Here is a 14,382-nt window from a genome sequence, read left to right as displayed (position 1 = left end):
TCTATCTTTAAATTGACGATTGGAGCCCATTCCGGCTTAGATATTGTGGTTTGATCAATATTTTAGAACTGCAAAGTTAATTTTGGCTTTATTTGATTGTAGGTCTGGGGTAAATCAGTGGAGAGATCAATTTAGACCTTCCGAGATCCTCCAAAATGTGGCCAAAGAGAAAGATCTTCCTCCTCCACACATAGACGAAAATGGAAGCTCGCTGTCCTTCGCTGGAAAACTATACCATCTGCAAGATTTTGGTACAGTTCATGTTTCATTTTCTCAGCAGCTGTTTTTTTTGTTTTTTGGGCTTATTGCTTTGTCAACTCCTTATGTTCGGCGCCTGTTTTACAGTTGTGTTCAAAATGGCAGGATATACAATACATCAGTAACCAGATCATTCACTGTTTTGGTAGGGCAGTAGTAAACTAACAGACCCGACAGTCATGACAGACGTGTGGCTGATCAGTTACCAGAAAGGAGCAAACTCACAATGATCACAGTATGAAGTTCAATCAACGAGGTTAATTCTACTAAAAACCTGGTGTCCAACAGCAGCTCCTAGTTTAAGGACAAAGAAAGGAAGACGTGTTATAAAATTATATAGTATAGTTGAGTATAGTTGTGTGTTTCAGACATATTTACTAAAAATAATGTTGATTACAAAGTTGATTAGACATGGAAACATGGGAAGGTTACCTGTGAGTTCTGTAAGAATTAGAAAATGTCTGTTTGAAGTTCAGCAATTGACAAGAAGCCCCTGCAAAGCCCCGTTGTTGAAAAAAAGGACATGGGCCGAGGGGTTACTGATCACTAAAGAACATATTGACTGTCCTAAAGTGAATCGGTGCAACATTTTATGAACCAATAAAAAAAAAAAAAAAAAAAAATTGTTGGTTTTGGATCTATAGGCTGCGAACAGTTTGTCAGATAATCCAAATTACTGAATTTACTGCACACTGTGAAGCAGGCTGGTTCGCATAATGTGATGTCAGGCTTATTTATTACACTTCACGGGTCAAGGAGTGTGAATCCAATTAAGATACTCGAAGGGGTCATGTCAAGGAGGAAATTCCATAAAAATGGATATTTCAGCCAGCGAGCAGTTCTTTGTTCCAGACCAACATTTCTGTTATGGAGCTGCCAGTTCAGTCAGTGGACTTTATTGCAGCACAGATTTTGTGGCGTGTCACCAGAAATGCTGTTTCTGTGGCAAAACTACTAAACGCAGAGAAACCGTGGAGTCCAATCAGCGTTGGCATGCAAGGCAGCGGGAACATGGGTAATTTACAGAACAGCTAAACCTTGAAGCATTGTTCAGTTTTTAAAGTAAATACAACTTTTTAACTGTCTAATGATACAGTTTCTCTCCTTTTCTGTTGAGTGATTAATAGATAGAATGCACTGTATTTCCCATTCATGTATGTATATGTTAAAATAAAGCTTTTTAATTGAACTTATTTAACACTGTTATCTGCAGAAGTTGCATCGTGCAAACAATAATGCACTGAGAGTCCTCCATAAAATACCCAGAGCTGGGAATGATTTTCAGACGTTTGTAACTGCAGGCGTTTCCACATTTAAAACAGTTTTTAAGAAGGTTTATGTTCAACTTCACAGAACATTTGGACAGTACTGGAAATTTTCTGATTTTACTACTAACAGATTCTTTTGTGAGTTGCTCCTGCTTCTCATCCAGAGAAAGCACCGGTTGACGTGCCTGTTAAGAAATTGTTTACTTTTAGTTCTGCTTTGTTTGCAGTTTTATATCTTTAGGTTTTTTTCCCCCCATTTTACCTATATTACCCTTTTATGTTTTGTCTGTAAATAAAGCGTTGAATTAATTAATTATTTTGAACACAACTGAGTATGATTCTTTCTCTAGAGGCAAACACTTTGATCCACCAACACTTGGGACCAGCCAGAGAGCGACTGGCCCTGCATGTCCTCAGAAACCAGGGAATGGTACCGGAGCATGTGGAGACCAGAACCCTGCACAGTTCTCACCAACCAAATCTGCCCCAAGTAAAGAAAAATAAAGAAATGATAAACAAAACCTGAGTTGAATTGTGTTGGATTTGACCTCACAAAATGCAGTAGTTGAAACAATAATCTTACTCCTTGAACCTTTTCACATTATATTGATTTGCAACCTTGAACCTCAATGGATTTTATTGGGGCTTCTTGCGTGAGACCAGCACAAGGTAGCACATAATTATGAAGTGGAAGAAAATCATACTCTGATCAGCTCTAAAAAACAGAAGCCTGAGTGTGTGTCGTGCATTTGCATTCAGCCATTTCATTCTGATACCCTTAAATAAAATCTAGTGCAATCAATTGCCACTTTTCTAATTATTTTATTTAAATTTTTATTATTTGAACGTTATTGGTTGTTATTTAATTTTACAGTATGGTAATAAAATTATGTATTCAAAAAAAAAAAAACACAAAGTGCTTAACGTGGCAATTGTTTACACTGGATTGTATTTAGGAGTATTGCAATAAAGAGGGTTGACTAAATAGGCCCATACTCCCCCCCCCCCCCCCCCCCCCCCCCTTTACGATCATGTTCTATTTCGTGTTGGTCTTTTACATAACTTAAAAATGAAAACATTGATTAACTTGCGCGGGGGCAGCATTAGAAGGGGTGGCTTGGACAAGCCCAGGGCACTGTTCATGCAACAGCCACCACTGCCTGTAAAATACACAGAAGTTTGTGATTGTAGCATGTCAACATGTGGAAAAGCTCAAGGCACTATGAAAAAAGTGTGAGATCCTTCCTTTTGGTTATAGAAGTCCTCTTTTTCACAAATACAGGGACGGATTCAAATGTGGGTCGATATCTTCCCCAAGAGTCAGGGCCTGCCTGGACCCCCGTGTGTCATTACTCCTCGCAAAGCCAAAAAGTAAGAAAAGTTACAAAACCTTGTATATAGGCTAATATTTCAACAGACTGCATATAATACTGAGAAACGCTGTCATTATGTATATAACACAGATACTTCCTCCGAGCCATTGTTTGGAATACGACCGAGGTCACGCTGGATGAGACAAGTATCACTGGAGAAAACATGAGTGATATCTATGTTAAGGGGTGAATTACTTTCGCTGTCTCCGACCTCATTCGATTTTCTGCACTTTTGACTAGGCCATATTCTTGGTCAAGCAATCACGCATGCATAATTTATTTATTTATTTTTTTTTTAGATGGATGCCTGGAATGGAAGAGGACAAGCAGAAGACTGACGTCCATTACCGATCACTGGATGGAGATGGAAATTTCAACTGGAGGTTCATCTTTGGGTTTGAGTATCTGCCTGCAGAGCAGCTGTGTGTTGCCTCGAGGAAGGTAAGTGAATCCCCACATCAGGACGAGGTCGCTAAATGTTTTCATGTGTGTTTTGAGCATAGTTATAAACGAAAAGATTTGACCTTTTTTTAGGAACATTTTTGGAACCTGGACAAAACCGAGCAAAGATTCCCTCCTAAACTAATCCTCCAGATATGGGACAATGACAAATTCTCACTTGATGACTACTTAGGTGAAATATTTTGGTTATTTACTAAAGATATGCCAGGATTAATAATCAACTCAAAGTTAAAACCCAGCATTTATGCACTCTGTATAAGAAACAAACATTTTTCTCCTCACTGTCTGACATTAAATCAAGCAAAGTGATTTCTGTTTCAGGTCAATTAGGATTGACAAAAATCATTTATATTTGCTAAGCAGCCACAGTATTTTTTAAATAAATTTCTACAAAGTCAAAGGTTCATACAAGCAGTGTCACAGTGTCAGGCTGACAAATCGTCACAGTACAGGAAGTCCTTTAACTTGGCTGATGCACAGGGCGGTCTGTCACGATCCCTAGGCATTTGGCATTATTTATGTTTGAGTTTAATCCTTGGGATCGTGCATTTTTTCTGTTGTTGTGTTTACATTCATTGATTGTTTCTCACGTCTCTTCTTAAGTCGCCTTCCAGCTGTTCTGTTACCTTTGATTGCTCCACACCTGTGTCCTGTTTAGTTCAATTATCTCCTGTGTATTTAAGTTCCGGGTTTCTGTTCAGTCTTTGCTGGATCCTTAGCCGTTATCACCCAAGTCTGTCAGCGCTCTCTTGTTGGTTTTCAGCCCCAGTTTGTGATCTGTTTTGTTAACCAACTGTTGAGTTTCTGGATTAAATCTCTACCCTGCTTACCGATGCTTCCTCGCCGCTTCTTCTGCGCCGTTGGTCCTCGACCTGACCTCCAAAACATGACATGGTCAGCAAACCTCTTCATCTGTCCAGAGCGGGATAAAGAAAGAACGGGGATGAGGGAGGACCACCAGACCCTGTTCTTTGTTTGCTTCCCCCCTCCATCTGCAGCGTACAATGCTCTCCCCCACAACCCTTAGTTCACAAACTGACCCATATTCTACTCTCCACAGGCAGTCTCATAAGCACACACCTGTGTTGGTGCTCAATAAAACACAGACTGATGCAACCAGACCGCCTGGCAAGGGCAGAGTCAAAATAAAAAACAAAACAAAATGATGCTAAAAATCATAATGATAAGCCGTAGATAGTTAGTAACGAGACACATGTGGGGCCCGTTCACCTAACGGCCCGTCTCGTTTCACCCGGTCGAGGATTTGGCACAAAGAGAAGAGGCAGTGAATTTAGAGGCAAAATAACAGTTAAACATATATTTATTACAGTTTGGAATTCCAAAGTGGGAGACACTTACAAGTTTTATCACAGCATCGGATACCTTAAGTTCTCTGCCTGTGTCTGAAGCATGTCTCAAAACTTACACGTTGTTCCTTCCTTTTTAAACCTACATAGTCCAAGCGGGGGCTGGACCAACCTTCTTTTTTTTCTAAGTTTCCTTGAGATATCAAGTCTGCTGAGAACATCTGTTTCCTGACCTTTGACCGTTAAATGTAATCTATTTTCCAAGCTTGGTTCCTGGGAGTTGACTAAAACAATGTAAGACCTTATGCAAGCATTTTAACAGCGTTATCTGCTCACAAGACTGTCATATGGCCTCGGTCTGAAGTTTGAATGCACCCTTTGTTTTACGAACATCCTCATCTATTTAGGTTACTGGGTTAAAGTTAACATCTTTATTACTTTAAACTACACTATTATATATATATATATATATATATATATATATATATATATATATATATATATATATATATATATATATTAGGGCTGGGCATCGATTAAAATATTTAATCGCGATTAATCGCCCTGATTAATCGCGATTAATCGCGATTAATCGCATTGTATTTACAAACTCCAAGAATGAATTCAAAAGTAGTGTAAAGAGCACTTTTATTTTAATGTTCTGCTGCCATATGAACAAAAGTGTTGTAACATTTGTAGCACTTATTTTATACTGGATATTTTCAACCCATCTATTGCATTTAGTGCACTGGTTGATCTTTTCTTCATAAGAGAACAGCAGCACTGCAGCCAAAATATGGCCTTTTTTGACCTGCTGTATATTAGCCAGTCCCTAAGCTTGATGTATCATGAAACTGTTGACCTTTTGGGTTTTGTGGTTTTTATTTTATTATTACAATTAAATAATAATAATAATAATAATAATGTTATGTTCAGTGTTTTTTCACTAATCCACCTCTTATATATTTCAATCCTTATGTAATTTTGTCTGTGTTGTGTGCACCTGCCTGTTGCTTTAATCCTATAAATTTCCCCGTCGTGGGATAAAAAAAGGATTAGCTAATGTTATCTTATCTTAAATAACACTTTTTAAAAAAATGTACTGGGTTCTTTCAAGGTCTTAATTACATGTTATGTGTGGGCTCCAGTAACATCCATCCATCCATCCATCCATCCATCCATCCACTGATCTACCTGGATGTTCCCTGGAGGACTGAAACGCCTCAGTCAGTGACGTCTGTCGGGGGCAATGACAGAAGTTTCGTCTCCTCTCTCCGTTTCTGGGGCTCGACGTTTTCATGTTTTTTCACGTGCTTAGATAAATTTGTTGTGTTTCCACTGAAATGAACCGGCTTTTTACAAAACATACAGCTTGATTTCATTTTCGGTATTAAAATAAAGCCAAACGGTGCTACTTCCTCTGTTCATGTTTTTTCGCTGCGGTCTCTCTCAGCTGTTTCTTTGTTAAGTTTGTCAGATGGCGCTGAAGTTTGTGTGAGAGCTGAGCGGGCGGGCCAGGCTGAGCCTGCGTGCTGATTGGCTGGCGCCGCTGAGCCATGTACGAGAGGGGAGGGGAAGCGGGAGAGTGCTGCTGTGACAGCGCGCTGCAGTCAGCGCGCCTGCTGACTGACACTGACTGAAAGCCACTGAGCTATATAATACACTGGAGTGCTAATCACCGTCTGTTTGAACGAGTCGCTTTGAAGCCACCAGCCGCCATATTGGTACTCCCTATTTCCCCTCAGTAACTAGGGAATATGTGCGCTACAGCATCGAATAACGAGGATTTTCTCATGTTCAGGGGGGGCTTAAGACTTTTAAAATGTCAAATGCCATATAGTTTTATGTTATGTTCTAAAAATATCAAGTACTGAGAAAGTCATGTGCTGAAATATTTTGTATTTTATTCATTTAAATATATATGTTTAACATTTATAAATATATAAATGCCAATATACAAAAACATATATTTACATATGTGTATACATATATATACATATATACATATACACATACTTATATATACATATATATATATTTAATATGAATAACATGTAAAATATTTCAGCACCTAATTTCCTAGTAGTTGATAGTGTTAGTACATCCACTGACTGTAGAATTACCTGTGAAACGTTTTCACACAGCCAGAAAACTGCTTGTTGTTGCAACCAAATCCTATGGGATTCTGTGAGAGTAGGGAGTAGCAAGATGGCGGCCAGTGACTTCAGTTTTTCGGCAAAATCAGCACTCCAGTGTATTATATAGCTCAGTGCTGAAAGCATGTGAGCAACATGCGTTAATGCGCGATAAAATAAATATCGCCGTTAATAGTGTAATGAATTAACGCGAAATTAACGCGTTAACTTGCCCAGCCCTAATATATATATATATATGATTATATTTCCATAACATTAGAAAATCTAAATAATTATTTATATCCAAAATGGCCAAGAATAGGAAATATTTAAACCCACACAGTGAGGGGAAAATACATTTGTTTCTTTTTACAGTGTATGTGAGTATGTGGTTTATGTACATGAAACATTAATTTCTGGTCATGTTTCTGCCACAGGTTCAGTTGAACTTGACCTGCTCAAATTGATACCCCCCACCAAGACGCCAGAAAAGTGCAACTTGAAGATGTTGTCTGGGAAGATGGGATCTGTGACATCCTCTCTTTTCTCCCAGAAGTCTGTGCGGGGCTGGTGGCCATGTACAATTGAGAAAGATGGGAAACATGTGCTTGGTGTATGTTTGTACATTTCCAAAGGAAGATTGTAGATTGATGGATTTTTTTTTTTTACTTAGAGAGTTTTGAATACAATGTTTCTAACTTTTGTAGGGTAAAGTGGAGATGACTCTGGAAATAGTGGAAGAAAAAGAAATGGAGGAAAGACCTTCTGGAAAAGGGAGAGATGAGCCAAACATGAATCCAAAATTGGAATCACCCAAGTAAGAACAGGCCTCTCCCAGAACAAAGATCTGGATTGTTTTTGAGGATTTTACTTTAAGCAAACATTCCTGACTATGTTTATTCAACAGCCGCCCCGATACTTCGTTTTTCTGGTTTACAAATCCTTGTAAGACCATGAAGTTTATTGTATGGCGCAGATTCAAGTGGGTTTTCCTTGGATTGATTCTCCTTCTGCTGATTCTGCTGTTCCTTGGGATCTTGTTCTATTCCCTTCCTGTAAGACTTTTACAGTTATCTTTCACTTGTTGTCAACCACACATGATCACGTTTAGTCAAACATGTTCCAGGGGTCATTTGGTTTAATGCTAAAACTGATTTATTAGGAAAGAGCTTTTAACTCAGTAACACTGAATTTTCTTCTCTTGACAGAATTACATCTCGATGAAGATCGTGAAGCCCTTTTCTTGAAAAAAATAAGGAAAAGGAATATATTTCTGCTGCAAAGCCTACAGTCCTGCTCACAGTTATTCATGGTAGCTTACATAAAAATGCATTTTCATATTACTGGTATCCATTTCCTTTGTTAAAGTGACACAAAATGTTATATATAAGTTGAATTTATAGTAATGTGGAAATCTTTTTTGGTTTGTTTTATATATGCATTTTTATATGATTTTAAAATGCAAATTCTTAAATTCTTAATGTTGGATGATTTTTCTATCATTAAACTTCAATAAATTTCACACATTATCAAATAAATTGAGTCTTCCTTCCTCCCATTTTAATCTTTTGTGACAAAATCTTTCTAAGCTTGCATTTTTTTTCACATTTTGAAGTCACGTTTTAAAAGTTTTTTTCCTAATATAGAATAGATTTTTTTATCATAAAATGTATCCATAACATGCCAGAATACACAGAGGAAAACAATCAATTAATAAAAAAGCAAAAAGATAGAGATTTTTAACATGGTTCTATTACAGCTATTGTACTCATTCAGCTATATTTCAAATAAGCCCCAAATGGCAGACGCTGGTTTAAGATGCAACTTTTTTTCTCACTTCTGACCATTGGCATGTTGTAATGGTGCTTCAAACTCTCTCATAGCAACAAGGGGGCAGGTTCAATTCTCATGTGTGGGTATTGTGTAGTGTCACTGAAACTCAGGGTTTCTGGTTTGGCTGTACAGCTTTAAATAAAATTAAAGTAAAATACTCAGGTTAAAATAATAAGGACGTAATAATGTCATAGGTCACCAGTCAATCACAGGGCAGCACAGTGGCACACAACCATGTAACACACTAATAGGAGACACATTCTGTCAAATTGAAATTAATCGAGTTGATGGATGATTTATTACCCCCATTTCCGGTCCCCATTTCATGCCCCCCCCCCGATTTCCACCCCCTCACACAGCCCCTCCCCCCTCCATATAAAATTATTATTATCATTATCATATTAATTATTATTATTATTATTATTATTATTATTATTATTATTATTATTATTATTATTATTATTATTATTATTATACTTTGAATTTTATTATCGTGATTATTTAATTATGTCTAATTATGTAATTCATTTATACACGTTCAATTATTTAATTGATTCTATACACATTTAATTATTTAAATAATTTATACACATCCAATTATTTAATTCATTTATTCACATTCAATTATTATTTTAATAAATGATTGTAAGTCAGCTGTCACCTGAATCTCCCCACTGTGGGACGATACAGCTATTTCTATTCTGTTAAAACTGGGTCAGAATGATATGAAAAAGGTAGTATTTATCATGCCTTAATTTAAGCTACGTAGATGTTTACTTTATTTGATAAATGTGTCATTATCATTATATTATCATTTGTCAACTAAAAAAACCCTAGTTTAACTTTGCCCCTGCAGTACAGGGATCTGTTTTATATAAATAGAATAAAATCTATTCTAATCTAAAAAAGAAAAAATCCAGAATGTAATGTACAGGTGGAACTTGATACTTTTTTTTTACTATTTTCACTACAGAGGCATCTGCACTGTTAAGTCAACCAGAAAGGGCTGAACTTTTAACATTTTGATCCTAGAACTTTTTTAGTTGTAGATTTATCCTTTTTATTCAAAGTGAATCATTCACCGATTTAGCATTTTTTTTTTCATTTCTATTACTTATAGAATAAGCTTAATTAATTATGTTAAGAATCAGCAGAATTTGTACATTTTTAACGATTACACGATTAATTGTCTCAATAATCATTAGAACAATCATTTATTAAAATAATAGTTTATAAGAGCCTTAATTAGGAGATGTACATGTGACAGGACAAATATTAGTACCATCTGTAGAGAAATGGCTGCCTTCAGGGTTAGTTAAAATATAGTTGTTTTTTTACCAAGAGAGTTGTAGGATAAAAAAGGCGTGACTTCCACCAGCGTAATGACTTTTACTGACCGTTTTGGATTTTACTGCCCTGCGATGGTCAGTGTCTTATAGAGATAACAGATATGTTTCCTGTTTTGTTCACTACCTAACCAGGAAATGCTGTGTCATGCACTGACCATTTTGGATTTTACTGTCCTGTGGTGGTCAGTGTCTTATTGAGATAAGTGACACGTTTCCTGTTTTGTTTAACACCTAAGAATGGAATGGTGTTGTGCTTGTTGAAAGGGACGGTTTTGGTGTTAGGTGTATGAAATGATAAGATAACGCACGGCACAAGTCTGTTCATTGAGATAGCTGATTCGTATTCTCCTTTCCTGCTGCATCCAAGCCCCACCGGGTGCTCTTTTGAGAAACTCCTCCCCAACAGATCTCCTAAAACTGAGGTTGTGGTCCATAAACCACTGACCGCCGCAGTATGAAGATGCGTTTTCTTCTTGGCTGTACTAGTGAAGGGATCAGTAAATGCCTTTAGTTTGGAGGGAGGACTGAATTGAGCTTTATATTATGACTAAAGATTAAGGACTAAGGATTCCCTATTTTACCTTCTGCGCAATGGCAACGGTGCGAGACAGAGTTTTTTTTCCCCGTTGGATCCGTATTCAGCAAAGTTTATGTAGAGTCTCACGGGTATGCTGCTGAGCGTCAAGATTGGGTGTACATAAAATAAATTAAATAATTGAATGTGTACAAATGAATTAAATAATTCAATGTGTATAGAAGTAATACAATAATTGAATGTGAATAAATTAATTAAATAGTTGGATGTGTATAAATGTTTTAAATAATTTATTGTGTATAGAATGAATACAATAATTGAATGTGAATAAAATTAATTAAATAATTGAATGTTAATAAATGAATTACATAATTAGACATAATTAAATAATCATAATAAAATTAAAAGTATATTAATAATTATAATAATATTAAATAATATCATAATGATAATAATCATTTTATATGGGTTGGGGAGGGGCTGAGTGAGGGGGGGGCGGAAATGGGGGGGGGGGCATGAAATGACGCACAGAGAGCACGACAGCTGAGTATACGGACCACCAGTAGTGTCCTCGCACAGCCAGTCAACCTGGTCACTTTGCAAATCTGCTCCAGCCAGCTGGTACAACTTCCCTGGTAGCCATTCCAGACAAAAAAAGCATCTCATTGTCCATCAGGCTGACCAACCTCATCCCTTATCTATAGCTAGAGAACAGCTGCATCATCCATCCAGGTGATGTGACTGAACCCAACTTCATCTGTCTCTTTGTTGCCCCTACTCTACAGTTTTGCTTGGACTAACTGCCACCCGATGATTTAATTCTTATATAACCTATGGCAAGCCACAGGTAAATTAAATTGGCTAGCTAACAGGTCTCAGCTCAGTTGTACAGGAGTAAATACAATTAATTTGACTGCTTTGGCACACTGGCTGCTGTAGCGCACTTTTAATCTGTAACAGGATCTAAAATAGGGTGTGACGTTGCCTTAATTGCGCTAACAAAGTTAGCAAACACATATTGAGAGCATAATCTCAATCAAGTAATTTTACGTGAAATAATGGTTGTCTTAATTCAATTTGATAACAATTTAGTGGCTTTTCAATAACAGTTCTATTTACTGAATAACCTTAAACAATTTAACTGTGTTATACTATCAGAAGCTAAACTTAATAATCTCTTTCAGGGTAAAAGTGATAAATTATTAGGTTGAAATAGTTTCCTTGGTAGGTCAGCAGGTAGAGAATGTACCTGGCAGTTCCAGTGATCCGGAGTTTAAATTCTGATTTAGTACAGCCAGTTTTTATGTTTCTGACGGGAATGATCTCATAGTGTAATGGTATTGTTGGTGGTACTGAGTAAGCCATTCAAGTTTCTGAGCTCAAATACTGCTTATTCTTACAAAGTTTTGCTAGCAGAATGATGGGAAAAAATAAATGCGCTATGAGAATAGGTTAGAGAGGTAACGGTCTCATAGTGTAGTGGAACTGTGAAGGCTGTTCTGAGGTCAAATTCTGCTCTTTCAGTTTTGCTATCAGAATGATGGGGGAAAACAAAGGTGCTAGGAGAAGATGTTAGAGAGGAAATGTTCTCATAGCGTTGTGGTGTTGTTGGTGGTTCTGAATAAGCTGTTCAAGGTTCTGAGTTCAAATCCTGCTTATTCATACAATGTTTTGCTAACATAATGATGGGGAAAAAATAGATGTGCTGGGAGAACAGGCTAGTGAGTGGTTGTTCTCATGGTGTAGTGGTGTTGTTGCTGGTAAACAGACTGATCTTTGAAGGTCTTGAGTTCAAATCATCCTGATTCTTATAAAGTTTTTTTATTGAAATGAGGAAAACAAAACGAAAAAATAAATGCACTAGGAGAAATGACAGGAGTGTGTTGGCTCTTGTGGTGTAGTGGAGTTATCAATTGTACTGACACTGATATTCAAACTTCTGGAGGTCCTGTGTTTCGAATCCTGCTAGTTCTTACAATGTTTTGTTATCAGAACAATAAGCGAAAAAACAAATGCGCTATGAGAACAGGTTAGAGAGGGGATGGTATCATGGTGTAGTGGTACTCTTGCTGGTACACAGACTGATATTTGAAGATCACAATGTCCTGAGTTCAAATCCTGCTAATTCTCACAAAGTTTTGTTATCAAAATAATGGAAACGAAATGAAAAAATAAATGCGCTATGAGAAGTGCCAGGAGTATGTAGGGTGTAGTGGTGTTATCAATTGTACTGACACTGATATACGAAGTTCTGAAGGTCCTGTGTTCAAATCCTGCTAATTCTTATAATGTTTTGTTATCAAAATGATGCAAACAAAATGAAAAAATAAATGCGCTAGGAGAAGTGGCAGGAGCGTGTTGGCTCTCGTGGTGTAGCGGAGTTATCAATTGCAAATACACTGATATTGAAAGTTTTGATGTTCTGTGTTCGAATCCTGCTAATTCTTACAATGTTTTGTTATCAAAATCATGGAAACAAAATGAAAAAATAAAAGCGCTAGGAGAAGTGGCAGGAGTGTGTTTGCTCTTGTGGTGTAGTGGAGTTGTCAATTGCAAATGCACTGATATTCAAAGTTCTGAAGGTGCTGTGTTCAAATCCTGCTTATTCTTACAATGTTTTGTTATCAAAATGATGGAGACAAAATGAAAAAATAAATGTGCTAGGAGAAGTGACAGGAGTATGTTGGCTCTTGTGGTGTAGTGGAGTTATCTATTGCAAATACACTGATATTCAATGTTTTGAAGGTCCTGTGTTCGAATCCTGCTTATTCTTACAATGTTTTGTTATCAGAACAATCAGTTAAAAAACAAATGCACTATGAGAACAGGTTAGAGAGGGAATGGTCTCATAGTGTAGTGGTATTGTTTGTGGATGGCCATCCAAGTTTCTGAGTTCAATTCCCATGGTGGTGGTACATCTGTGTGGTTAGCAGAAAGGTGGAGAGGAAAGATAAGTGTGCTGAGACAACAGGTTAGAGAGTGAATGGTGTAATGGCATTGTTGATAGTACTGTCTGATGTTGAAGTCCTGCTAATAGCTACAGAGTGTTAACATAATGATGGTGGTTAAAAGAAATGTGCAAGGAGGGTTATAGAGGGTGTGATTGGTTGGTGGTAGTGAGATTGATATTCAAAGAGTGTAGTGGGTTAATTCATCAGTGGAGCTGGAGCAGAGAACAGGCTAAAAAGGGTGTGGTTGGTGGTAGTGAGAAGGATATTCAAAGAGTGTAGTGGGTTAGTTTGTCAGTGGTGCTGTACCTGGTTCGGAGCCTGGATCAAACCTCTCTCTGTGGTGGGTTGGGGAGAGGGCTGTGTCTGAAATAAACGTCCAGAGGTTGGGTGAGGGAACAGCTCCCCTAACCCACCTCAGAGAGAGGCTTGATCCAGGCTCAGAAAACAGGCCAGAGTGCTCAGGTTTGTGGTTATGGTGCAGAGTAGGGTGTGCAACAGAGGTGGTGGTGGTTATGGTACTGTAGAGTAGGGTGTGCAACAGAGGTGGTGGGGGTTATGGTACTGTAGAGTAGGGTGTGCAACAGAGGTGGCAGGGGTTACTCATTTTTAAGGTGGTAAGAAAATAATATCCATCCTATTCTGTAATGATTATAGGTAGGATGCATCCTACCATAACCACCTTCACTGCATCCTACTCTGCACTGATTATAATAACCACCTTCACTGCATCCTACTCTGCACTGATTATAATAACCACCTTCACTGCATCCTACTCTGCACTGATTATAATAACCACCTTCACTGCATCCTACTCTGCACTGATTATAACCACCACCTCTGCTGCATCCTACCATAACCCCCACCTTCACTGTATCCTACTCTGCACCATAACCACCACCCTGAGCACTCTG

The 14,382-nt window shown here is 37.6% G+C and overlaps 1 protein-coding gene across 1 annotated transcript in view; it reads left to right on the top strand.

The window, feature by feature from the left end:
- LOC105923143 (myoferlin) overlaps nucleotides 1-8,232 on the top strand; it is a 39,483-nt gene extending 31,251 nt beyond the window's left edge. Inside the window, exons 44-53 of the mRNA XM_036128397.1 lie at nucleotides 103-251; nucleotides 1,877-2,016; nucleotides 2,809-2,897; nucleotides 2,990-3,085; nucleotides 3,199-3,340; nucleotides 3,434-3,533; nucleotides 7,241-7,416; nucleotides 7,511-7,620; nucleotides 7,711-7,858; nucleotides 8,012-8,232. Of these exons, the coding sequence (XP_035984290.1) occupies nucleotides 103-251; nucleotides 1,877-2,016; nucleotides 2,809-2,897; nucleotides 2,990-3,085; nucleotides 3,199-3,340; nucleotides 3,434-3,533; nucleotides 7,241-7,416; nucleotides 7,511-7,620; nucleotides 7,711-7,858; nucleotides 8,012-8,050 (1,189 nt within the window). The 3' untranslated portion in view covers nucleotides 8,051-8,232. The remainder of the gene's footprint in view (nucleotides 1-102; nucleotides 252-1,876; nucleotides 2,017-2,808; nucleotides 2,898-2,989; nucleotides 3,086-3,198; nucleotides 3,341-3,433; nucleotides 3,534-7,240; nucleotides 7,417-7,510; nucleotides 7,621-7,710; nucleotides 7,859-8,011) is intronic.
- The last annotated feature ends 6,150 nt before the right edge of the window (nucleotides 8,233-14,382 follow it).

Source organism: Fundulus heteroclitus, chromosome 24, assembly GCF_011125445.2.
Source record: "Fundulus heteroclitus isolate FHET01 chromosome 24, MU-UCD_Fhet_4.1, whole genome shotgun sequence".
NCBI classification, from domain to species: Eukaryota; Metazoa; Chordata; class Actinopteri; order Cyprinodontiformes; family Fundulidae; genus Fundulus; species Fundulus heteroclitus.
This window is presented reverse-complemented; position numbering and strand designations above follow the sequence as displayed.